This window comes from Cupressus sempervirens, chromosome 2 (genome assembly GCF_028749045.1).
Source record: "Cupressus sempervirens isolate cs-2001-9-10 chromosome 2, ASM2874904v1, whole genome shotgun sequence".
NCBI lineage: Eukaryota > Viridiplantae > Streptophyta > Pinopsida > Cupressales > Cupressaceae > Cupressus > Cupressus sempervirens.
In genome coordinates, this window is record NC_143119.1 from 753649665 (window position 1) to 753676800 (window position 27136).

At 36.1% G+C, this 27136-nt stretch overlaps 1 protein-coding gene across 1 annotated transcript in view; it reads left to right on the plus strand.

The window, feature by feature from the left end:
* Positions 1–27136, plus strand: part of RECQL2 (RECQ helicase L2) — a 308097-nt gene that overhangs the window by 132004 nt on the left and 148957 nt on the right. The window contains exons 11-13 of the mRNA XM_089815375.1: positions 10479–10531; positions 10668–10745; positions 10887–10952. Of these exons, the coding sequence (XP_089671501.1) occupies positions 10479–10531; positions 10668–10745; positions 10887–10952 (197 nt within the window). The remainder of the gene's footprint in view (positions 1–10478; positions 10532–10667; positions 10746–10886; positions 10953–27136) is intronic.

The window sequence follows — 27136 nt, forward strand, 5'->3', positions numbered from 1 at the left end:
ATGCAGCCTGCCTTATAAAAGGAAAAGGATATATTACACTTGATGGAAAGAGTAGCATTAATGATGTTTACTTTGTGGATGATCTGAAACATAATCTTTTGAGTGATGGATAGCTAGGGGATAAGGGATATCAGCTGTAATTTATAAAGGAGATTTCCATTATCAAAGACAAAGATGGTACATTGGTTGGTACTGGTACAAGGACAAGAGGTAATTTATTTTAGTTGAATCCCACTGAGATGACATGTTTAGTTGCTAAGGTGGATGATAGTTGGTTGTGGCATAAGAGACTTTTGTCATATCAACTTTGATAACATTGTAAAGGTTAGTACTACATTTGTGGTTAGAGATTTGCTTAAGTTTGTGAAATTTACTAATGTGATGTGTAAGGAATGTGTGATTGCAAAACAAAAGATAATTTCTAAGCAAGAATTTTACTACATCTACGAAGTTGGAGATTTGGCACACAAACTTGAGTGGTCCTACAAAGACAAGAGCATTCTATGGTGAACGATATTTTATGATTCGTCTTGATGATTTCACTAGAATGATGTGGGTAACATTTCTTAGAGAAAATTATGAAGCTTTTGAGAAATTCAAGATATTTAAGAGTAGAGTTGTGAATGAATTTGTTTTGAAGAGAAGATGTTTGAGATCTGATAGAGAATGAGAGTTTACTTCAAATGAGTTTAACAATTTTTATGACGATAATGGTATAAAGAGACAACTTTCAACCCCTAAAACACCTAAGCAGAATGGGATAGTAGAAGAAGAACATAACAGTGATAGAAGCATTAAGTGCTATGATGTTTGAGAACAATGTATCTAAGATCTTTTAGAGGGAAACGGTAAATACAATAGTGTACACTATGAACACAATACAAATCAGACAAGGCACTGGTAAGATTCCTTATGAACTTTGTTTTGGACGTACACTCTCAGTTAAATATTTCAAAATCTTTGGAAGTTAATGTTACATTAAGGGAGATGATGACATTGGAAAGTTTGATTCAAGAAGTGATGAAGGTATGTTCCTTTGATATTCATTGAAAAGTAATGCATATAGATGTTTTAATCTGAGAATTAAGACTATTGTTGAGAGCGCAAATGTAAGAGTTGATGAAAAATTTAGAATTTTAGAAAGGATACTTGATTACTATTCTGATGAAGAGACTACTCCAAGGCCTAACAGAGAAAATGCTAAACATGAATTATTTTATGAGTCTGACACCGATTTTCAGAATGAAAATCAGAGAGAAGCACAAAGAGAAGAACAAAGAGACAAGGAACTAGTAAGATTCCTTATGAACTTTGTTTTGGACATACACCCTCAGTTAAATATTTCAAAATCTTTGGAAGTTAATGTTACATTAAGGGAGATGATGACATTGGAAGGTTTGGTTGAAGAAGTGACGACGGTATGTTCCTTGGATATTCATTGAGAAGTAATGCATATAGATGTTTTAATTCGAGAACTAAGACTATTGTTGAGAGTGCAAATGTAAGAGTTGATGAAAAATTTAGAATTTAAGAAAGGATACTTGATTACTGTTATGATGAAGAGACTAATCCAAGGCCTAACAGAGAAAATGCTAAACATGAATTATTTTATGAGTCTAACATTGATTTTCAGAATGAAATTTAGAGAGAAGCATAGAGAGAAGAACAAAGAGAAGAATCTAGATCTCAACCTAGAGATGAAGTCAGAGTTGAAGTGGCGACACCTGAAAGAAACTTGATCAAGAATCACCCTACTGAAAAAAATCATTAGAAGCAAGGACAGAGGAATTATGACAAGAAACAAGGTACATGAAAAACTATGTTAAATTTTTCAAGTGAACCTAAAAATGCTGATGAAGCTAGTAAAGATGATTATTGGATTAAAGCTATGAAAGAATTAGAGAAGATTGAGAAAAAGAATATACAGGAATTGGTTTCTATACCTAAGGATAAGAATGTTATTGGAACTAAATGGGTATTTAGAAAGAAGATGAATGAACAAGGTGAGGATCCAAGAAACAAAGCAAGATTGGTATGTCAAGGTTATTCACAACAAGAGGGAATTGATTTTGAGGAAACGTTTGCACCTGTTGCTAAAATAGAAGCATTAATAATGTTTTTGACATATGCAGCTAATAAGAATTTTACAATTTATCAAATGGATGCCAAATCAGCTTTTCAAAATGGTGAACTTGAAGAAGAGGTATACATTGAGCAACTTGATAGTTTTCCTTTGACAGAGAAAGATGATATGGTTTGTGGATTGAGGAAAGTATTATATGGATTGAAACAAGCACCTAGAGTCTGGTATGCAAGATTGGATAAGAATCTGAGAAGTTTGAGATTTGTAAAAGGTAATGTTGATAGTAACTTATATTTGAGAAAGATTGATAGAGAATTACTGATTATTGAGGTGTTTGTGGATGACATAAGTCTTGGAGAAAATGATGAAGCAAGTAAGGTATTTGAGAAGAAATGATGAAAGAGTTTGAGATGAGTATGATGGGTGAGATGAAATATTTCTTGGGATTGCAGACTGTTGAGAACAAAGATAACATTTTTATATGACAAGCTAAGTATCTTAAAGACTTGTTGAAGAGATTTGGTTTGGAAAGTTGTAAACCTATTGGAACACTTATAGTAATTGGACATAACTTAACTAGCAAAAATGAATCCCCTATTGTTGAGCAAGAAAAGTGGATTGCAACACACTAGACATGATATAGTTAATGCAGTTGGAATTGTGGTAAGGTTTCAAGCATATCCTAAAGAGTCACATTATGCAATAGTAAAAAGAATTTTTAGATATTTAAAGGGTACACCTAATTATGGATTATGGTATGATAGATCAAATGATTTCATTTTATGTGCATACACTGATGCGGATTGGGCAGGAAGTGTAGATGACAAAAAAAAACACTAGTGGTGGAGCATTTTTCTTGGTAGGAAGATTGGTTTCTTGGATAAGCAAGAAACATGAATTTATTTCATAAAGTACAACAGAAATAGAGTATGTAGCAACAACGAACAAATTTAATCAGATTATTTGGATGAAACAAATTCTGAAAGACATTGGGATTGAGTATGTTAAAGAATCCAATTTTACATTCAAAGACAAAGCATATATCTATTACCACTTTTTGAGAGATAAAGTTGCAGAAAAAGAGATCAGATTGGAGTATGTTAGCACAAAGGAGCAATAACAAACATATTTACAAAATATTTGGCGAAGGACACATTTGAGTACTTGAGAGATATGCTTGGGGTTATGCGCCAACCTGCTTTTGAGTAGTTGTTGCAGAGGTTGCATCAATCCAATGGTAATAGAGCACTAATTCTTTATCTAGAATGGATGCTTGATGCTTCCTCTATGAGGAAGTATCTGTGTTTGAGTGGACTTATTAAAGATTCTTGGTAACTTGTATTTAACAGTGTCTTTGGACACTGGAGCTTATTATAGATCTTATGTAGAGAATTGACATATTGATACCTTTGTCATTGATGTCAATGGCGGAGAGATACACATGAAAACCATCCTTTGATATATGAATGTTTTCAAACTAACACATGAAAAATCAAACTAACACATGAAAAATCCTTCTATACTGATTGATGTCAATGAGGGAAGAAGATTCAAAGAAGCTTATCCTTTGGGGGAGAGATATTCCCAAAGGAGAGATTTGATTGATAAAGAGGATTTGAAGATTCGATTGATGAAGAGGACTTGAAAAGATGCTTATGTATGGGGGAGATTAACACCTTACTTGTGCATAATGGTTACAATACAGTTGACATTCATGGACATCATGAATGAGAGAGAAGTTGTAGCAGAGACATTTGGTATTCATGGAACTTAGATGTTTTTCATCTATGTTGTCGTCAATGCCAAAGGGAGAGAATGTTAACATGAATGCTAATGACATTCCTCTAGGGGAGTATCCTAGTAGTACTGGAGACATGATTTAGAGGTTGTGTGTTGCATTCACGATAGAGTTTGTCATTGATGTCAACATACTGGCTATTTTGCGAAAACTGACAGAGCAATGGATAGAGTTTGGCTTTGCGCAGTTCGAGGATTGAGGATTAGCTTATGCGCACTGGGGATAATGTTATGGAGTATGTGTGGATGCTATAGTTAGGAGTGTGTACGGAAATATGAAGATTGGACATAGTTATAATGGTTTTAGTGAAGGCGACATTCAGACAGAGTTTCTAGAAAGCGGGTATTGTTGTTTGCATTGTATCTCCTAACAAAGATGGCATCTGGTTGAGGGGACTTGGACAAAGATTGAAGACATGTTGAAGATGCTATGGTTAATCACTCACATTTAGATGATTAGCGAGTGAAGAGTTATGAAGACTACGAGCTGACAGATTGCTTGAAATGTGGAATTGATGTAATATTGTAATGTAACGTGTAATTGTAATATCTTAAGCTGGTCCTATATTATTATTGTAAATTGGGAAAGCCTTAAGGTCAACTCAATAACTTATTCTAGGACTTGGTATAAAGGAAAAGTCATTTCGTTGGACGTGAAGTGTGATATGTAGTCATATCTATTTGATGTATTATGTGAACTTACATGCGAATAGTTTTTGGATTGGAGAAGCGGTTGGTGCAGTTGAGGCATAATGAGCTCACAAGGAACTTTATTTGGCAAAGAAGTTGCTGTTGGACAGTGTTGATGTACAATTTTATTCAGTGAAGAGAGTACTGAAGTTGTTTGGATAGTGGGTCCATCTGTCTTCCTTTCAACTCCTAACAGTGTTGGAATCTCCTAACAAGGATTCAAAGTCTCCTAGCAAGGACTCATATGTACTGATTGTATTTCATTGACTCCTAACAGGGTCTATCCTTTCATAAAGCACTTTTATATTAGTACATCATCTTGTGGGTACCATCCATACCAGGGCTTTCCCTTTAATCAAGGGTTTCCCTAGTTAACAGATCTAGTGTTATTGTGTATGGATATCTTTGTGTGGTTGTTGCATCTACTATTCACATGTTTCAGAATAAATAATGATGTTGAGAGTTGTTTTAATTGGATAACTGATTCACCCCCTTATTGATGAAAGCCTCGTTGTATACTTCGATGATTTGACTTTTTTCTCTAGAAAACGTCAAGATCATTTCTTTCATCTTTGACAAGTCTTAGAAAGATGCAAACAACATGGCATGTCATTGAATACCACAAAATCAGTTTTTGGTTAAATGAAAGGTAAGCTGTTGGGACATATTGTGTCAAAAGAAGGTATTACGATTGATCCAAAAAGGGTGCAAGCAATACAAAGTTTATCTATGACATCAAGCAAAACAACTATTTATTCTTTCTTTGGAAAGGTGAAATTCTTGAGAAGATTTGTACTGGATTTTGTTGAAGACTCATCATATTGTTGAAATGATGAAAGGAAAAAAATTATTTTCATTGGAATCGAGAAGGAAGAAAAGCATTGTAGAAATCAAAGATGCCATAACACATGCTCCTGATTTAGTGTGTTTTGATTATACAAAAAGCTTCATAATGTACAATTATGCTTCAAAACATACTCTCTATGCTATTCTAATGCAAAAAAATGATGAAGGCATTGAATCACAATTTTTGTTCATAAGTTGTCCTCTAAAGGCTCATGGATTGAAATATATTCAAATGGAGAAACATGCTTATGCTGTTGTTAAATATGTGAAGCATTTTAGGTTTTGTATTTTGAATTCTCATATCATTGCTTTAGTTCTAGACACTACTGTCAATTCTGATGCAATAGGATTTTGGTACTAAAAGAGGAAATTGGATTACTAAGATTCAGGAATATGATATAGAGATACGACCTACCAAGTTAGTTCGTGGTAAAGGACTCTGTCAACTTATGGCTGAAAATGACCCATTGCAAGTAGAAGATGAGAATTCTTCGCTTCCTACTGTTTTGTTCGTTAGCACTACAGATGATTGGTACTCTGATATGGCATACTATTTGAGTTATTGCGGATGTCCTCCGCATTTGACATATAATGAACAAGGAACTCAAGTTAAAAGCTTCAAGTTTCGTTCTTTGGGAAAATGGTCTCTACAAGCATGTGATGGATGAAACTTTCCTTAGATGTGTTGATAAATATCAACAAGTGCAAATTTTAGATTCTTTCCATAATTAGGGATGTGGTGGACATTTCTCAACACCTGTCACTGCACATAAGATTTTGAGAGCACAATACTATTGGCCCACTCTTTTTCAAGATGCTTATCAGTGGGTGAAGAAATGTGAATTATGTCAAAAATTCGTTAGCAAACAAAAACTTGTTGCTCTTTAAGTGAAGCTAGTTGTGATCGATGAACCTTTTCAGCAATGGGGAATTGATTTCATTGGTACTATCAATCCATGAACAGGCAAGGGTCATACACATTCTAGAGGCAACAAACTTCTTTAGTAAGTGGGTCAAAGCAATTCCGGTAAAGGGTGCTACATTAGAAATAATTTTTAACTTCCTGAAGTAGAACATTTCACGTTTTTGTGTTTCAAATAAAGTTGTAGATAATGCAACTCCTTTCTCTTCCAAGTAAGTAATTGAGTTTTGCTTCAATCATGGGATAACTTTGGCACATGGATCTTATTATTATCCAAAGGGTACTGGCCAAGTAGAATCAAGCAACAAGAATTTAGTGACTATCATGAAAAAGTTGGTGAATCAAATTAGAGAACCTGGCATAAGGCATTGTTTGATGCTTTGTGGGTAGATCGGATTACTCAAAAATGGGCAATTGGAATGTTCCCCTTTCTGTTGCTATATGGGATCAATGTTGAGATTCCAATGGCATTAGAGTTTCCTGTTGTCAAGTTAGTATGGGCCATCGAAGATGAAACTTATTGAGATGCATTGGATAAGAGGATGATGTTTCTTTATTAATTGGAGGAGTGAAGGAAAGAGGTGGTTGACACACTTGCTGCTCATCAACAAGTGCAAATTCTTTTTGATAAAAAGGCCAAGTATAGAGAATTTAAAATTGGTGATCTTTTTCTACTGTGGGACGAAAGACGAGAACCAAAAGGGATGCATGGCACCAAAAGGGATGCATGGCAAGTTCATTTCTCTTTGGGAAGGACCTTTCGCAATTCATCAGATTACAGGGGAAAACAGTTTTTGGCTTGCATATCATGATGGAACACCAATGCAACTGCCATATAGTGGACAACATCTGAATCATTACTTTCAATGATTATAAGATAAGTACCTCTTGTACATAGTTTCTATTTTTAGGTCCTAGGTTTATCTTTTTCTTTTGAGTCGCCTAATTCTGTAACCCAATGGAGTCGATGAAGGCACTTAGAGAACTAGATTATATGTCACGCTTTGTTTCTAAGAGCAAATGAGTAACATTTCCCAGACAGAGCAGCTGTTGTCCTACATTTTGTCAGCACAAAATGTAGGTAACAGTATGGAAGTTTATCAAATTAGTTTCACATTTCTCTGAGTTAGTTCATTATTTAATTGGCTAGTAGTGCTCAATCAGTCGACTCCAATTTATATAATGAATCCTTTTACTAAAGGTTTTTGTCAAGTCTTTTTAGTTCTTCTGTTTGTTGAGCGTATACTTGATTTTTGAAGTCTTGAACATCCTTTTTCTTGTTTTTGAGTATGTGTTTGTTAGCTTTGGGTCCTTTGGTTTTGCTTAAGTTGTTGCTTTCGGTTTTCCTTTTGATTCGGTCTATCTTAGGGTTTAATCAGAGTTGACAGTCATAAGATATGATCATTTTAGTGCCCAAAATTTGGACTCTCTAGGTCTAATTGCATGAATTAAAATATCATGTTATATTTAAAAGTTGACATTTGCTTTTTGGAAAATATAACATAAATTGACTTTATGTTATGTTTTAAAGTTACTTTATCACTTATATTTATCACTTAAGTGATTACAGTGCACTTTATGTTATATTTTTAAGGTGAGTTGCTTTTTAATTTTTCACTTAAGTGACTATATTAACTATATAGTTTGATTTAATTTTTGAATTTTAATTTTGAACAACTTAGTAAATATTACTTTTTGAATGATATTTGCACATTATATATTAACTATATAGTGTAAATATTATTTATGACCCATATAAGTAATATTTCTTCAAACATTAAATTGACATGTGCTTAATTCATCACTCAAGTTGTGTAGAGCATGTTGATAAACACATTTACATGAAAATATGTAATTGCCTCTAGAGACCACGATTTTGAATAAAAAGACAATTTTTAAACATATAAAACATGTAAATGTGTTCTAAAATATGCAATGACTCTCCAAGAATGAGACTTGCATATTCAAGTGTTTTCAAACCATGCAGTGACCCCTAGAGAGTGCGATTTTGCACTAAAGGTCATTTGCGAACATATTTTAAAATCGCACTCTCTAGGGGTCACTGCATGTTTTGAAAACACTTGAATATGCAAGTCTTATTCTTGGAGAGTCATTGCATATTTAGAACACATGTATTTACATGTTTTATGTGTTGAAAAATTGTCCTTTTGTCCACAATCGTGGTCTCTAGAGGCAATTACATATTTTCATGTAAATGTGTTTATAGACATGCTATGCACTACTTAAGTGATGAATTAAGCACATGTCAATTTAAGTTTTGAAGAAATATTACTTAAATGGGTCATAAATAATATTTACACTATATAGTTAATATATAATGTGCAAATATCATTCGAAAAGAAATATTTATTGAGCTGTTTTGAATTAAAACTAAAAATTTAAATCAAACTATATACTTAATGTAGTCACCTAACTGAAAAATTAAAAAGCAACTGAACTTAAAAATATAACATGAAGTGCACTATAATCACTTAAGTGATAAAGAAACTTAAAATCATAACATAAATTGAATTTATGTGATATTTTTGAAAAAGTGAATGTCGACTTTTAAATATAAATGATATTTTAATTCATGCAATTGCACCTGGAGAGTCCACTTTTTGGGCATTAAAATGATCATATCTTTTGATTACCAACTCCAATTAATCCCTAAGATAGGCCGAATTGAAGGGAAAACTGAAAGCAATGACTTGAGCAAAACCAAAGGACCCAAAGCTAACAAACACATACTCAAAAATGAGAAGGACGTTGAAGGCTTCAAAAATCAAGTATAGGCCCAACAAACAAAAAAAATAAAAAGACTTGACAAAAACTTTCAGTAAAAGGATTCATTATATCAATTGGAGTCGATTGATTGAGCAATGCTAGCCAATTAAATAATGAACAAACTCAGAGAAATGCAAAAGTAAGTTGAAAAAGTTTTGTATTATTACCTACATTTTGTGGTGACAAAATGCAGGACAACACGATTCACATTTGTCTTTTTAAGATTCAAAATTCAAAAAGACCATATTTGCAGCACGACACACTTTCAACATGTCGATTAAATATTAGATTATAATTTTAATATTTATGATTTAATATATACAATTTTAAACATTTAATCATGATTTTTATCGTTGACGGGCGCGTATTCAAACCTTGTCCCCTAGAGATTTTAAGGATGAATTGTTGTCCTCAATTGTCAGGGGACACTTACTACAATTTCTTGATATTTTTTTGGGGACGCTTGGGGGATGGTTCCTTTTCATCTTACTGTCCCAAAAATGTTCGGGGATGGAAAATGTTGACTTCATGGTCAACACTTCCTTGGAGATTCATGACATGGCTTAATTGCCTCTCATGGATTGGGTTAAATTTAACATTTGTATTGGGCATTTCAAGTTTGAGCTTTTGGTGCAAAGACGAATGATATGACCTCATTGGAAATTCATGACATGGCTTAGCCGCCTCCCATGGAATGTGTATCGGGCATTGAAAGCTCGAGGTTTTGGTGCAACGACAAATGATGCCAACTGAAACAAGTCCACTAGAGAGAGGCAATGTGTTTCCATGTAACATAAGAAATTATGTTATATCTTGTTGCATAAGGTGGCTGACTATGTGCTTTTTATAAGAATCAGGCTATATATTTAAAGGAAAATTCGCAATGCTGGCTGACTTAAAGTTATTTATGACATGACTTTAATAATAATGTCCATTGAGGAGTGGCTGACTTCATTCAAGAGTTGGGAAGGATTAGAAATAGATTAAGGCAGAAATGATGTTCACAACAACATGAAGTAATTATTCAATTTAAACCTTTTTGCTGGCTGACTCATGACTGTAAAAGGTAACATTAAATTAAAAATAAAATAATACCCTATGCATGGTCACCTCATTTAGGTGAACAGGTGTTTTGAAGAGATATATAAGGAGGTGGCTTGTGGTTTAAAAAATAATAATGCAATATCATACAATTATAAGAGATTGAAAGAAGATTTAGAGAAGATGAAGAGTAAATATAGAGGAGAGATGTATGTGAAGGAATTTGATTTGTTTAACTATTTAAAAGCTTTAATGCATTTTTAATTTCATTCACTGTGAAAAATTGTCTGACATTTCATCAGTTATCTGCAGTCCGATTTGTTATCCATCATAGTCTTAGCAAATCACTGGAGACATATTATCAGGTAGGAGCACTTTAGTTTTATTTCACCTTTGTTTCTTAGCAATCTATCTTCTGGAATTTTCTTTCTTTTCTCTCTGTTGTTTGTACATTATGGTAGATAAGGTGAAATTTGACTTTTAAGCAATTTAAATTTGCAGGAAAGTGGCCGAGCAGGGCGTGATGGCCTTCCATCACATTGTTTACTATACTTTAGGCCCGCTGATCTTCCTCGACAAGTACTGTTATAAGTTTCTTTAGATACTCAAGTTAGAGCTTCTTTCATTGCCTTGTTGGTTGCACTCAATTTGTTTTGTACATTGCTGGCAGTCATCAATAAAATTTAATCTGCTAAATATTTGCCAATTGCGTTGTAGCAGAGTTCAATGGTCTTCTATGAGCATGCTGGTCTGCAAAATCTTTATGCAATTGCTCGGTTTTGTCAGGTGTGCTGCCCTGTTATTATGTAAATGATTAAACTGTTGGTTATTTCTCATAAATGCAATTGATTGGCAAAGCAATAGGAAAGGGGTCCGTTCTTTGTCTATAGACTAAAGAGTTAGACTCTCCTAAATAGACTAAAGAGTTAGGCTTTCCTAAATTGTTCCAAGCTTCGTGAACATTGAAACAGTAGTATTCTGCATGCTTGCTGATAAAAGAAACTTCAGTATCAAGAAGGTGGTGTTATCCATAGTTTCTCAATTATGTGAGCTTTCATTTTAATTTCCTGAAGTTAGCATATTAAATAAAGATATTTCTTGACTATCATACTTTGGAGTACTAGTTATCAAGTTATCTTTGTGTTGTTGTCAAGTAGGTATTGGTAATAACCTTCCAAGTTGGTCATGTATATTTGACATTTTAAGCTATATTTCTTGTTCTAAGTTATTGTGATGTACCCTCCCCAAAAGAATATTGTCATATCCCTCCACGTTGATTGCATCCGTAATATGATTATGCCATCTCATTATAACATCGACCTGCTTATACAATTAAATCATCTCCTCATATCATAATTGCCTTGATCATAATCACACTACATAGATCATAATTGCATTGATTGGTACCATAATCGCATTGCATTACCATATGTTTCCATACTAGCTGATCCTCATACTAATCACATTGCATTATCATATGTGTCCACACTTAGCCTTTCCGCACATTCTTGCATTATCACCTGTTTCGACATAGCCTACTCTCATAATTGGGCTTGTATTAACAATGATGTGATTAATGACAAACACCGTAATTATCATTTTGATTATTGTAAGTACTAATGGTGACTCTTCATTATTGCTTTTATGTTGAGAGGTGACTATTCCATTGTGCCTCTTCAATGGATCAAACATGCATACATTGGAGATCGTATCATTGCAAGAAGCATCAAATATGGAATTGAGATTATAAGTTATATTATCCCTTGTGGATTGCTATGTTTAGAACACCCGGTTGCTAAAGGCAATCAAAGGTGCAAGTATTGATCTGCATATCAGAGACAACATGATATCAGAAACATAATTAAACAAAGATATATCAGAGATGGCTTCCACTGTTCAGCACATAGAGAGAAAGATAAATCAGATACAACATGTGCAATATTGCATTGTTATTGTACAAGATGACCTCTACATTGCATGCAATGCCTTGTACATCACAGACAACATTGCCATTATATCAGACAACCTGTATATCAGTGTGGATCTATTGTATACATATCAGAGACAACATTTCAGGTTCCCAAGCATATGTTACACTGCAATATCAGAAGCAGCTCGTTGTGATCATTGTTATGCAACTATTCTAATTATTTGGAAGCGTATCCATTTGGAATTAATACTCATTTCCATTGTATTTAGCATTTGCATTTGGAATTAAGCATTAATTAATAGCATTTTGTGATCAGTGATTTCAGTTATATTTATAGAATTGTGGAAATCCATGTTGTGTCTCAAACTTTATCAAAAGGGACATTACAAATTGGTACCAGAGCCACCTTTTCTGCCAAAAATGGCACAGGTTTGCTTAAAATTCGATCAAATTTTAGAAGAGCAAAAGGTCACAAATTATCCGATCGAACAAGTAATCCAAAAATTAAATCTACCTCATGAAGATGAGGCGGAAGATAAGGTGTACTCCAGGCCCACAACACCCAAGTTAACTCCAAAAAGGATAGACAACAAAGATGGCTTAACTCAATTACAAGGTAGAATAAAGAATGATTGGGAAGGTGCAAACCAACGCGCCAACATGTCCTTCAAGGACTAGATAGAGGTGAGATTAAACATCTTCCCGAGGAAGATCATGATCGTAGAATGAGGTAGGAGTTAAAAAATTAGAATAGTACATTGTGATGAGGGAAAGCAAACACCTGCATACACCAGGGTTCAGAAATTGGACACCTATCTTCAATTAAGCACTATCATAGGAGAAGTCATAAAATATGGCACCTTTCACCTTGATGGGGAAACACATAAATGGTGGTATTGTGGCTGAGCACAGCCGACCATGCATAAATCAGTTCTTATGAGGAATTCATAGATGAGGTCATTGAAAAATATGACCCTAAAGATTCCGAGCTGTACATTTAGGAGTTAGCATAGTTGCAGCAAAAAGACTACTTAAAAGATTTATCAATGGCTTCCAAAGACTTTTTGTGCTAGTCACCGATTATTCTTTACCAAGGCCGACTCTATCTTTCATAGATGGACTAAAACAATCTCTTAAGGGATGGATGAAATCCTTACACCTCGAAAGTTTACAAGAAGCTATAAAAATGGCAGGAAGCATAAACAAACAAGGTTCCCAGATACAAACTATGCCAAGATATAATCCTTGCAATAATAATAAATCAAGATATGTTTTACTTTTAAGGAAAGATGGAAACCTAAACATTGGTGCAAAGGAAAGGGGAAGGTTCACTATGTCGAAGTGAGATCCAACACATCAAGCGAGGATGAAGGGAACAAACAAGGAACAAGGAGCCACCTAAGGAACCTATTGGTGATAAGATAATTGCCACCATGTCAATTGATCAGAACATGGTCCATGATGATCTAGAGGAGGCTGGTAGAAGCAGAAATGGGAAAATATCGAAATCTGAATTTTTGGTATTTTCCATGTTTCGGTAATTTGCATTTCTGGGCCCTAAAAGCTTCCAACAAGCTTGGCTGTTGAAATTTGGAGATAGGTAATTGGATTATCTTTCCAATGGTGTAAGTGGCGTACATTTTCGAGCTATGTGCTGAAAGTTATGACTTCTACATGTAGACTTAAAATTTAAAATAAAATTTTAATAGTTTTGATATTTTATTTTGTTATAAACATTATGTGGACTATCCATTTCTTTTTGAAGGGATGTTGGTGGCCCTTTAGATTCATCATACCTTGTATAAACTTGAATATGGAATGAAAGGTACCACTTTTTGGCTTGCATAATCTATTGTCTTCAAATTGTTATATTCACATTGGAATTAACAATACCGTAGGTATCACACTAGGTGTTGTAATCCGGAATCATAATTCAGATTAATGGTATCAGTGCTTGTTCGCTCCTATATGTCCTATCAAACGCGGTCAACTTACCAAAGGCTGGGATTGGCTACGAGAGATCCTTCAGAGTATCTTCCTTTTAGATGCGCACGGTAACAGATGGCAAAACAATAGGTTTACAGGATAGAAGAATCCCTCAAAACACTATTGGAAGATGCATTGAATAAACAACGTGAAGAACTGATGAAACAATTTTAACTGATGTTGGGAAAACAAGAATCGTAGGCCAATCCAAGGAGTTCAACGTTTGGCAGGCAAACTCCATTTAAAGTATAGGTAAATTTTAATACCCCAACTTTTCAAGGGAAAATTGATGTAGACGATGTTGATGATTGGTTGTCAAAGTTCGAGAGGTACTTCTGTCTTAATAATTTCTCAGATATTGAAAAAATCACGTTCGCTCTCAAAGCTGAGAATCATGTGATGTTGGCATGAGACGTTTATGTAGAAACCAAACAAGTCCAAGTAGCACAAGATGAGCATGGATTTTCTGTATTATTGGATAGTACACCCACATGGGTGTCGTCCGTAGAAATTGTGTATCAGCCGACGGACCCCTTCGGGAAGGTTCTTGTATGTAGCCGATGGGTCCCTTTGGAAAGGTTCTTGTTATGTAGCCGACGGACCCCTTCGGGAAGGTTCCTCAGAAAGTATTTATACACCCTTCGGGATTATTGTAAATCATCATTGAAGCATAATGTACTGTTTGGCATATGCGAATAATAATAAGAAGTTATGCTATTTATATCTATTGTCTGTGCGTTGATTTCTTTACCTAGTACGGTAAACAATGGGAAGATTTTATGGAGCACATAAAGCAAGAATATTACCCTGAGATACCTATGAATAAAAATATATACAATGACAATTACTCTGACAGAAGGACCAATCAGTTTAGGAGTACACTAACATATTTCATTCTGTTTTTGGAAAGCTTGGTATCAAAGACTCAGAAAGGCATAGAGTTTTGACATATAAGAATGGCCTTCATAGATACATCCAGACTGAGATAAATTTCTTGAATATAGAGACACTATCTAGTGCTTTCAAATGCGCATCAAAAACTAAGAAGCTGAAACAGAAAGGGAGGGTTTAATGTTCCCGTTATAAAATAAATCATCAATCAAACTATTGTTAATGGGCCGATTGTTTTATTATATCCGTTTTTGTTTTGTTTCCATAATTTGTGTTGTCGTCAGCTATCTTTGTACACCCTCAGAAAGTTTTCCCCAATAGGTATTTAAGCATGGCTTGTAGGTAGTCATTAGGTATGCGATTTGATTCTATTTTCTCTGTACTGCGAATTCCCGTTGGGATTCTCTGTTGTTCGCCACTTCGAAAGTGAAAGACCTTCCCTATTTGGCTCTTTTGGTTTCGATGGGATTCAACCTTTAACCTATTCCATCGCCTGTAACACTTCGCTCAGATCTGGCAAGTCGGAGCACTATTCTATTAGCATATATTAATTGAAGGATTATTCGTGTTCAGTCTCTATTATTGTGTCTAGATTCCATCTAAATCTATTGTGTTTATGTATGAACGAGATTGTATTCACAGTTGATGTTTTAACACTTCTAGCTCAAGCACCTATTGTAAGATTTCCTTTCAAACATTTTCGTACTGTAATTCTATGTACGGTACGACCTATTAACTCCACCATGTCTTGAAGACATACTCCATCGTACAACCTACCATCAATTCCGTATGGACAAGTTGGTAAGAAAACTCACCATATGGACTGTCCTCTACCTGTCGTACGACCATCAGACCTCTCCCATACGGCCATCTACATGCTACATCGTCTTTGCCTGCCATACATCCCTTCCTGCCTACCGTATGACCCACTTACCACCATGTATGACAAATTCCTTTTTCCCATATGTACTGTATGACGTCCTAGTTACCGTACGACCTCTCTTCGTGACATATGACCTCCACAACAAATCAATAAGACACCGTACGACCTATCTTGTCCTTGTTGCACGTGGTAGATTGTACTCGAGCATTCTTCAGTCACACACTAGCATCAACCAATTACTAAGGGTTAGTTGGACATTGGAACATTACAGTGGTATTAGAGGTTCGATCCTGCCAGCTTGTGGATAGTGAATGAGTGTATAGCCAGAAGAGAAGAACTCATTTCGTTGATAGAATGGCTGCAGAATCGAAACCCACAGTGACCGAAGTCGTGGCACTACTAAGAGAACTTGCGAGGAATCAAGTAGAGATCAATGATACTCAGTGTTTTGTGAAAGAAACTCTCAAGAAGTTGGTAGACAATAAAATGTCCGGTAAACAAAATGGTTGCAACGCGGACTTGGTGTCAGGTAAAGCAAACCCTCATCCAACACGCTTTCGACCTTCCATGCCATCTTTTCCCCCATAGACAGAGGTACCACACGGAGGGAAGCAACTGACCTTTGAAGAATTGCAAGAACAACTGAGAGAAGACTGGAAGAATGCGAATTTGGAGGAAGATATATCCTAGAAAGATTACGTAGATCTAAGAATGAGATATTTAGCAGGTGGGGACCAAGGATATTTTAACGATGATCTCATAAGGAAGTTAAGTAAATTTGTCTCCATTTGACGGATCTGGATCCATATTTACGCAAGCATGGGTAGTGAAGACCGATACTTACGTTCAGCTTAATCCTATGCCAGAAGAAGCAACAATTAAATTTGTCGCATTGCACTTGGAGGGAGTTCCGCATGAATAGTGGTATCATGATACCATCATACTGGGGCATGATCAAATAAATAACTATGTGGAATTCATTGAGATATTGATAGAGCGATTTGACGATAAAGATCCAGAACTCAATTTCAAAGATTTGGCACAACTGAGGCAAACTAAATCGGTTGACCAGTACATTGCGGAATTTCTGAAACTCTCTGTCTTGGTCACGAACATTTCTAAAAGAAGATGGATAGTGCTTTTCATGGATGGACTGACAGAACCGTTGAAGGGTTGTGTAAAAGGGTTCAATCTTGCTACCTTGTCGAAGGCCATTAAGAAGGTGAGGAATATGGCATCATCATCGACGTTATCATCACGAAGTTACTCACATTCCAAACTGTCGATGTTTCTGCGGGACAAAGATAACAAACCTCCACTGAAAAAACTGTCATTAGACGAAGCTATTAGACAGGAGCTTTGAAGGAAGAAACCATGTTTCAACTGCTATGGACTAGGGGAACCTAGGCACAAATGCATCAGGAAAGGAAAAATCCACTACATTGAGGTTGTGTTTGATGATGAGGACGAACTGGAAGATATACCCTCCGAAGACAACCTACCCGACAAGGATACCAAAATGGTTAGTTTGAACTGTATGAAAAGAATTGTAGCATTGGTATGGCGCAAAGGAACTATCACCCTTGCCGGTAGCCCGAGATGCATGGTGTTTCGTGTACAGGGAACCCTTCAAGGACAGAGCTTTATGGTGATGCTTGATAGTGGGGCCACTCTAAACTTCATAAACTCATCTCTGGTGAAGCGAAGAGGTCTACCTACGGAGACGCACGTAGGATTCTAAGTCAAGGTTGTCGGAGGGACCCTGCTGCCCTGCACACACCTTGTTCCTCAGCTAAGTATGATAATGGCAAATCACACGATGACTGAGGATTTTTTCTTTGTGGACCTTGATGACATGGAGGTTATTTTGGGCGTATAGTGGATGGAGACACTTGATGAATACACTCAAAGCTTCAAATGGATGGACCTCACTTTTGTTGTTGATGGAAAGAAGGTTGTTCTCTGGAGAATGGCAAATGAGGGTTCGAATGAAGTTTTTGCACATTGGATGGAGGCAATTTTTTGGCGTGATGACTTTGTTTGGGTTGCACACTGTTTTGTCTTGGGAGAACCTATAAAAGGGTATCAGACACCTCCCCAAGATCTTGATCTCTTGAATATCTTGAGTGATCATGATAAAGTTTTTATAGACATTCCTCCTAGCATGCTGCCTGATCGAGGGTTTGAATATAGTATCAAGTTGGAAGTAGGAGCCAAGCTGGTCATAACCACACCCTACCGCCATCCCAAGAAATTCAAAGATGAGATCAAAAAGACGATTTAGGAACTGGTAGAGTAAGGATGGATTCGTTCCAGTTCTAGCCCTTTCGCATCATAAGTGGTATTGGTCAAAAATGATGGGACGATGCGCATGTGTGTGGACTACCATCCATTGAACAAAAGAACAATAAAAAATATATATCCCATTCTAAGGATAGATGAGTTGTTGGATGAATTACATGGCGCAGTTTATTTTTTTAAAATAGGTCTCCATTTCGGATACCATCAGATCTGCATGAGGGAAGAAGATGTGGAAAAGATGGCTTTTTGTTGTCATTACGGACATTATGAGTTCCTAGTCATGCCGTTCGGATTAATGAATGCACCTGTAACATTCCAATCTTGCATGAATCGTATCTTCAACAAACAATTGGATAAGTACTTACTGGTATTTTTTGATGATATTCTTATTTATAGCAGGACATGGGAAGAGCACCTGAAGCATTTGGATGAAGTCCTAAGGATCATGAAGGATCACTCTTTGTTTGCAAAGCAATCCAAGTGTAAATTCGGTATGACAAAAATTTTGTACCTGGGGCATGTTGTTAGTAAATATGGAGTTCAAGTTCATCAAGAGAAGATTCAGGCTAATCTTGATTGGCCTCCCCCAAAATCACTCACGGAATTGCGAGGATGTTTTAGACTATGCAGTTATTACTAGTGGTTCATTAAAGGATTCTCTGAGCTTAGCGCACCCTTAACGGATCTGACTAGGAAGGGTTCTTTCCAGTGGAATGAAAAGGTGCAAGTCACTTTTGATAAGCTGAAAGAGGCAATGAGCATTTGTCTCGTACTTGCATTACTTGATTTCACTCGATCGTTCATTTTGGAGTGCGATGCATCCAGAGAGGGCATTGGAGTGGTACTGATGCAAGAGAGACACCCCATAGCCTATGAGAGAAAGAAGCTTACACAAACAGAATGCTTATATTCCATTTATGACAAAGAGATGTTGGCCATCGTACATCCACTAACCAAGTTCTGGTAGTATCTGGGTGGGTGCCAAGCTTGTCGTTCATACGGATCACAATAGTTTGAGATATTTTCTAGAGCAACAGGACTTGAACGAGAGGCAACAAAAATGGGTAAGCAAGGTTCAAGCTTTTGATTTTGACACTGAATATGTGAAAGTAAAAACAATGTGGTTGCAGATGCTTTGTCCAAGAAACTAGCCATCTGCCTACTGACCCAAATTTCGCCTGACTAGAAAGCACATTTCTTGGTAGAATATTCCAAATACACATTTTCTTGTGAGCTATTGGATGGCAACACCTAGGATGATCGGTACAAAGTGGTGGATGACATCATTTACGATAAGGATTTGATATTTTTAGTGTCGGAACCCAAATTGAAGCAGAAAATCTTGGAGGTACATGACTCACCCTTGGCAGGACACCTAGGCTTCCTCAAAACTTGTAGATGTCGTAGGGAGGGTTTTCATGGAAAGGTCTTAAAGGAAACATATTGCAGTATGTTAGAGACTGTGCGGTATGCCAACTGATCAAATCCGAACATACTCTACTCGTCGGGTTACTGCAACTTTTGCCAATTCCATAAGGGAAGTGGGGAAGTATCTCGATGGATTTCATTACTGGACTTCCCAAGGCGAATGGAAAGGATTGTATTTTCGTGGTCGTTGATAGACTAACGAAGTGTGCACATTTCTTCACCGTCCCCTTAGACTTTCAGGCCGCATAGGTAACCGATCTATTTTTTAGAGAAGTCTTTCATCTACACAAGTTACCTGATACATTGTCAATGATTGGGATGGACGATTTATCAGTATCTATTGGACAAAACTGTTTTGACTGGCAGGGACAAAATTGTCACCAAGTACTACTTACCACCCTCAGACAGATCGACAAACAGATATTGTGAATAGGTTATCTTTTGAACTATGTTTCGGCACAACAACGACGTGTGTCAAATGGATACACTTAGGGGAATATTGTTACAATACCATGTACCGCATGTCCATCCGGATGACACCATTTAAAGCTCTATATGGGTACAAACCCCTTTCTGTCATCGACATAGTTCTGGGTGACAAACGCTCACTGAGGGCGAGGGACTAGCTTCAAGAGGGACAAGACATCCTAAGATGCCTGAAGGAAAACTTACAACGGGCACATAATCAACAAAAGAGGTACACTGACAGACATTGAATCAAGAGAAGTTTTGAAGTAGGAGACTTGGTCTATCTCAGGGTCCAGCCATACCGACAAACCTTATTGAAGGAAAAGGGAAAAAGAAAAACTAAAGGATTTTATGGCCCCTATCATATAGTTCGTCGCATCGGTGAAGTCGCCTATGAGCTGGAACTTCCGGAGTGGAGTCGTATTCATAACATTTTTCATGTTTCATGCCTAAAGAAAGCTGTGGGATAGAACGTCACGGTAGCTACAGACCTTCTGCCACTAAATGAAGAAGGAAAACTTATATTGGAACCAATCGAGATCGTCGAATTATGTGAGAAGACTCTGCAGAACCACATGGTGAAGGAATATTTGGTACATTTGAAACACTTGCCATTGGAGGACGCAACGTGGGAGGGCAAGCACATTCTACAACATCTGGCATTGCATTTGTTTGAGGACAAGCAAAATTTGGGATGGGAGGTGTAATGTTCCCATTATAAAATAAATTATTAATCAAACTATTGTTAATGGGTCGATTGATTTATTATATCTCAGACCCATTTTTGTTTTGTTTCTTTAGTTTGTGTTGCCGTCAGGTTTCTTTGTACACCCTCGGAAATTTTTCCTTGATAGGTATTTAAGCACTGTTTGTAGGTAGTCATTAGGTATGCAATTTGATTCTATTTTCTCTGTACTGCGAATTCCCATTGGAATTCTCTATTGTTGGCCATTTTGGAAGTTAAAGACCTTCCTTATTTGGCTCTTTTGGTTTCGATGGGATTCAACTCTCACCCTATTCCGTCCCTTGTAATGCTTCACTCGGATCTGGCAAGTTGGAGCACTATCCTATTGGCATATATTAATTGAAGGATTATTTGTGTTTAGTCTCTATTATTGTGTCGAGATTTCATCTAAATCTATTGTGTTAATGTATGAATGAGATGGCATTCACAGTTGATGTTTTAACACTTCTGGCTCAAGCACCTACCGTACGATTTCCTTTCAAACATTTTCGTACTGTAATTCTATGTACCGTACGGCTTCTAACTACATCGTACGACCTAAAGACATACTCCACCGTATGACCTGCCATCAATCCTGTATGACCTAAAGACATACTCTACCATACGACCTGCAATCAATCCTGTACGACCAAGTTGGTAAGCAAACTCACCATACGGACTGTCCTCTACCTGTCGTATGACCATTAGACCTCTTTCGTATGGCTATCTACCTGCGACACTGTCTCTGCCAGTGGTTCATTCCTTCCTGCCTACCATACGGCCCACTTACCACCTTGTACGACCAATTCCTTTCTCCCCTACTTACCGTACAGCCTCCTAGTTATTGTACGACCTCTCTCTTCATGACATATGACCTACACAACAAATCAATAAGACACCGTAGGACTTATCTAGTCCTTGCTGTTTTACATGGTAGATTGTATTCGAGCATTCTTTAATCATAGACCAGCACGAGCCTATTACTAAGGGTCAATCAGACATTGGAACATTACAGAGGGAAAGTCCAATGAACAACAAATGGAAAGGCAAAGGTAATAAACGTACAGGGAAACAAATATCCAAGGGGCCATTTCCAAATTCACTGGCAAAGAAGACATGAGGTGTGAAGAAAATAGGCCAAGAATTAGGTATGTGGTGTGAGGTCCACAAAAGTCCCTCTCATAACACTTAAGATTGTAGAACTATAAAGAATTTAATGATGGAAACCCATGAAGAAACTGTTGAAAACGAGGTGACAGATTCTAGAAAAAGGAAGGAAGATGAACAAATCATCGAGGTTGACCCATATGCCACAGTGGTCATTGTAAATGTATTTGCTTGGGATGATGAAGAGAGATTATTTCATTCACAAATGTGGGTAGGAGGAAAAGCTTTGCATTTTATTGTTGATAGTGGTAGCCAAAAGAATTTGATATCTGTTGAAACTGTGAAAAGACTAAATTTGAAGACAACACCACACCCACAGTCATATTCTGTGGGTTGGGTAAGCCAAGGGCGAGACATTCAAGTAAACAAACAATGTCATATTTCTTATTCCATAAACCATTCAAAGATGAGGTGATCTACAATGCATCTCCTCTTGATGTGTGCGATGTTTTATTGGGACAACCTTACATGTTTCAAGACGATGGGGTTTATGAATCTAGGCCATGAAGTGTCATAATCAAATTGGGTGAGCAAAAGTATCGGATACCAGAGGTAAGTTGTACTTTGCATCTTTGATTAGTGCAAAACAATGTATTAAATTGATTGTCCAAACTGGTACATTTGTGTTATTAATGATTTGTCCTGAGGAAGAAAAAAAATGGTATGTAATTCCCATACCCACCATGTCCATCACAACAAAACAGAAAAGGTGAATGGAACAAATTCTAACAAAATATCAAAGTGTGTTTGAGTTACCAGTAGGAGTACTCTCACACTGCCAAGATAGACGTTCTATCGATTTGATTCCAGGGACACCATTGCCTAATGAGCCTGTATACAGGAGATCTATGTTAGAAAATGATGAGATGAAAAGGCAAATACAAGAGCTGATTTAGAAGGGGCATATTCACCCAAGTGCATCTCCTTGCAGAAGCCTAATTGTACTTGCAATGAAAAAGGCTGGAACATGGAGACTTCGTATTGATTATAGAACATTGAATAAGATCATTGTAAAAAACAAATAGTAAATTCCTCAGATAGATGATCTATTGGACCAACTTAGAGGGGCAAAATTCTTCACCAAAATTGATTTAAAATCAAGGTACCATCAAGTGCCAGTTGATCTAGTAGATGTATGGAAGATTGCTTTTAAATCTAAGGAGGGATTGTTTGAATAGTTGGCGATGCCTTTTGGCCTCACAAATGCTCCAACCACATTTATGAGGATGATGAATGATGTGCTTAGGCCTTTCACTAATTCTTTTGTAGTGGTGTATCTAGATGACATTCTCATCTTTAGCAAAACTTGGGTAGAGTATCTGCAATATGTGGTACAAGTATTTTCTACCTGGCAAGACCATGAATGCTCTTTTGGTATGCAAAGTATTAAATATTTGGGCTACGTTATTATTAGTGAAGGTGTTCACGTTGATCTTGAAAAGATACAAGTAATTAAAGACTGACCTTCTCCAAGGAATCTCACTGAGTTGCGTAGCTTCTTAGGGTTGGCTAACTTTTATTGCAAATTTGTGCTTGGGTTGTCACATTTGTCTTGGCCTCTAAATCAGTCACTGCGAGGAGGAATGCAAGATAAATTCAAATGGACAGGTGCTCATCAATAAGCATTTGAGGAGTTATAAAATAGAGGTTACGCTCTGCACCAATTTTATCTCTTCTTGATTTACAACAGTCTTTTGAAATACAAATTGATGCACCAAAATATGCCCTAGGAGTAGTTCTCATGCAACATGAACATCCAGTTGCCTACCATAGTGAAACATTCTACGATATAGTGCGTAGGTATCCCACCTATGATAAAGAACTATATGCCATTGTTCAAGCTTGCAAACAATGGAAGCATTATATTTTAGGCAAGGAAACTATCATCCATATAGATCAAAAACCTCTTCAATTTTTGCAAACACAAGGAAAATTCCAAAATGATAAACATCAAAGGTGGTTAGCCTATCTTCAGCAATTTCATCTCAACATTTGTCATAAGAAGGGAAGCTCCAATAAGGTAGCAAATTGCTTGAGTAGACCCCCGATTATAGGAATAAGTATGGTTTTAGAATCATGTGGGCACCAAATAGAAAATTGGACTCAGCTTTATGAACATGATTATGAATTCCCTAATGTATATACTTAGCTTGTAGAAGGTAAACATGTGAATGATTTTTATTTGCAAGATGGGATGCTTTGCCACATTGGCCAAATCTGTGTACCTGAGGTAGAACACAAGAAATTAATATGGGAAACTTAGTACAACAAGGTTGTAGGACATTTTGGAATAGGTAAAACTACTGCTATACTTCAAAGACATTTTTGTTAGCCAAAAATGAAAAATGATGTGATTCCATACATTCAAGCATGTATAGCATGTGCTATTTCAAAGCTTGCAAATCATAAGTATGGTTTATATCTACCACTTCCCATTCCAGAAAAGCCTTGGCATTCAATTTGTAACAAACGGATTTTCATCAAAATAAAGAAGAATTAATATCTGGTTTCACATAGAAATGGAAGAGTTTTCTTCAAATAGCTTTCGTAACAAAACATCTTAAATCCTTTTCATGAGACATTAATTTATTTAACTATTAACGATTAACTGAGATAACCATTCAATTGAAATACCGATTAATTGAAGTAAGTGAAATAATGATTAAGTGAAGTAACGATTAACTGAAGTAATTGAAATAATGATTTCCTATCTTTCCTTGCATATAAGTAAAGTAAATACATGATCAGTTACAAGAGGAATATAAATGCATATCAGGAATGGAAAGAAGAAGCATATAAGAAGTAACTGGCGAGTCTTTAACTAGTCCAAGCCTCGGCTTTCGGTAAGAGGAGAAGCATTGACTTAGGCTTAAGCTGCCAACCTCGGACCATATCATCCCCACACAATATTTTGAAAAGAAAGGCCCTCCCTACCTCGGGATCGGGCTTGGGGTATTACTAGTCCAACCCCCTGAGTAGTTTCGGTGTTCAGAATTTCTGCACAGTTATGGACAGACATTTCTGAGTAACTGACACTACTGACATCAATTGATCTTATGATGGAAAACATGCCTTTAACGACCTTGGCCAAGCTTTTGAGATGGGTTTCTATTACCAGATCACCACCACTCGACTCGACAACAGGTAACAACATAAATGGACATTCATGAGCTATCATATGATTTCCTTTTTTAAAAATTATATAAGTATGTTATGTTATAACTAATTCTGTTTCATGTTATTGCAAATTTCTCTCTCTCACCGCTTCACCCATTTCCTTGGCCATACAGCCGGGTGAGTCCCAGGTGTTTATAATCGTAGAGTATCCAACTCTTTTACTAAGCCCCAACAGGGGTTGGATCATTGCAATTTTTGGTATATCAAATAATAGAGAATGATCTTAACAAGCTTGCAAGGTTATACATTTTATTATACTACAGGAAAACAATGGTGTATAAACTTGTCATGTACAATTGGTCTTGACTCAATACGGAAAGATTAGACTCATTGATAATACAATACAAAATTCTCATGGACGTACTTCCTTCTGTTATAATTTTGAATGCAGGAACAAAAGAATGAAGATGTATAACTCTAAAAGGAAATGACCACTTAACCTGGTTTGATTTAATGGAAACGTGAGCCTTGGCTTGATGTTAAACAAATGGTTCCCTCACGGACGCAATCCGTATGCAATTTCCAGAATATTTCTGATTCTCGACCTTCAGCAAGGGGGTAGAACATGAAGTAATAATGTGAAAAAATACACAGAGGTAAATCTTGTGGAGAACAATATTCATGTGTCTGCCTTTTCTCGACTTCTAAATATATAGAGGCATTCGATATTTCAAAGGCTTCCAAGAAGCCATAACTCTTAAAGAATTAAAAGATGTCTTCTTGAACACCGATATTATATGCCAAGTGTACATTTCAGTTTTTAATAAAAAATTGAATAAATATAGAAAAGAACTTGAAGGTTATAAATCAAAGGATAATTTATAACAAATTTATCCACTTGCATGTAAATGTATTTCATTAAGATGGCATCATAATATATATTTTATCCAAGGTCGTATCTTTTAAATATGTATATCTACATACATGCTTCATTTGGAAGATTATTTTATCTTCTTGTACACATTTAAATGGACCTATTAATTAGATAGAATCTTGTATAAAAATAATACTATAGTGTCACGTTTATTTCTATATCTATGTGCACGTACATAAATATATATTATAATGAAGCGATGGAAATGTCAACCATAAACCATTAAAGGTATGTACTTTAATTAAGTTAAAATCATTGATGTTTTTAATGTTTATCTAACAGCTCATGCATGTCCAAATGATTGTACCCTGCTATACAAGTCGCTAGGTCCTTACTAAGATAGTTAGAGGTCATACCTGTTGATCAGAGAAATTGACTAAGATAGTACCCCATTCCGTTGATCCCGTTAAGCAATGCTTCTCCCCTTTGTCTTCTTCTGCAATCACCCGTGCAACATTTTCCACCGTAATAACCAGTTCCATGATGAATCCATGATAACATTTAACGTAGATATTAGCAAGGCATTTAATTATCAACCATAATTCCGAAACCAAGCAATTGTTAACTACTATCATCATCATATGATAAATAATGGATAACGACCATCCTCATTAGACAGTTAGACAAATAATTGACAACAAACATTTTCATAGAATACAATGGTTATATTTAACTATCCTTTTAACATGATTATGAAAGAAAATCCATGCAATTCAATCCCTATAATAAATTTAAATTAGCTTAGAAATTGGGATGTAACACAATTTCTATGGATTTCATGTCTTGCCTTCCTACCACTAGATTGGGGCATGACCATGTATATATTGTAGTAGATAGATTTTCAAAATGGCAATCTTGGTAGCCTGTAGAAAGGCAATTTCTGCTAAAGACACCGTAAAGCTCCTCTTTGAGCATGTTTGGGTTCATTTTGGTCTACCAAGTAGCATTATTTCAGACAGGGATAGTAGGTTTCTAAGTAAATTTTTGTCTTCAATATGGGCAATGATGGACACAAAGCTAACAAAGTCCAATGTATTCCATCCTCAGACAAATGGTGAAACTGAGGTTGTCAATCACATCATCATTCAAATATTGTGTATGTATCACTCAAAACATCCTCGTACATTGGATAATAGTGTTC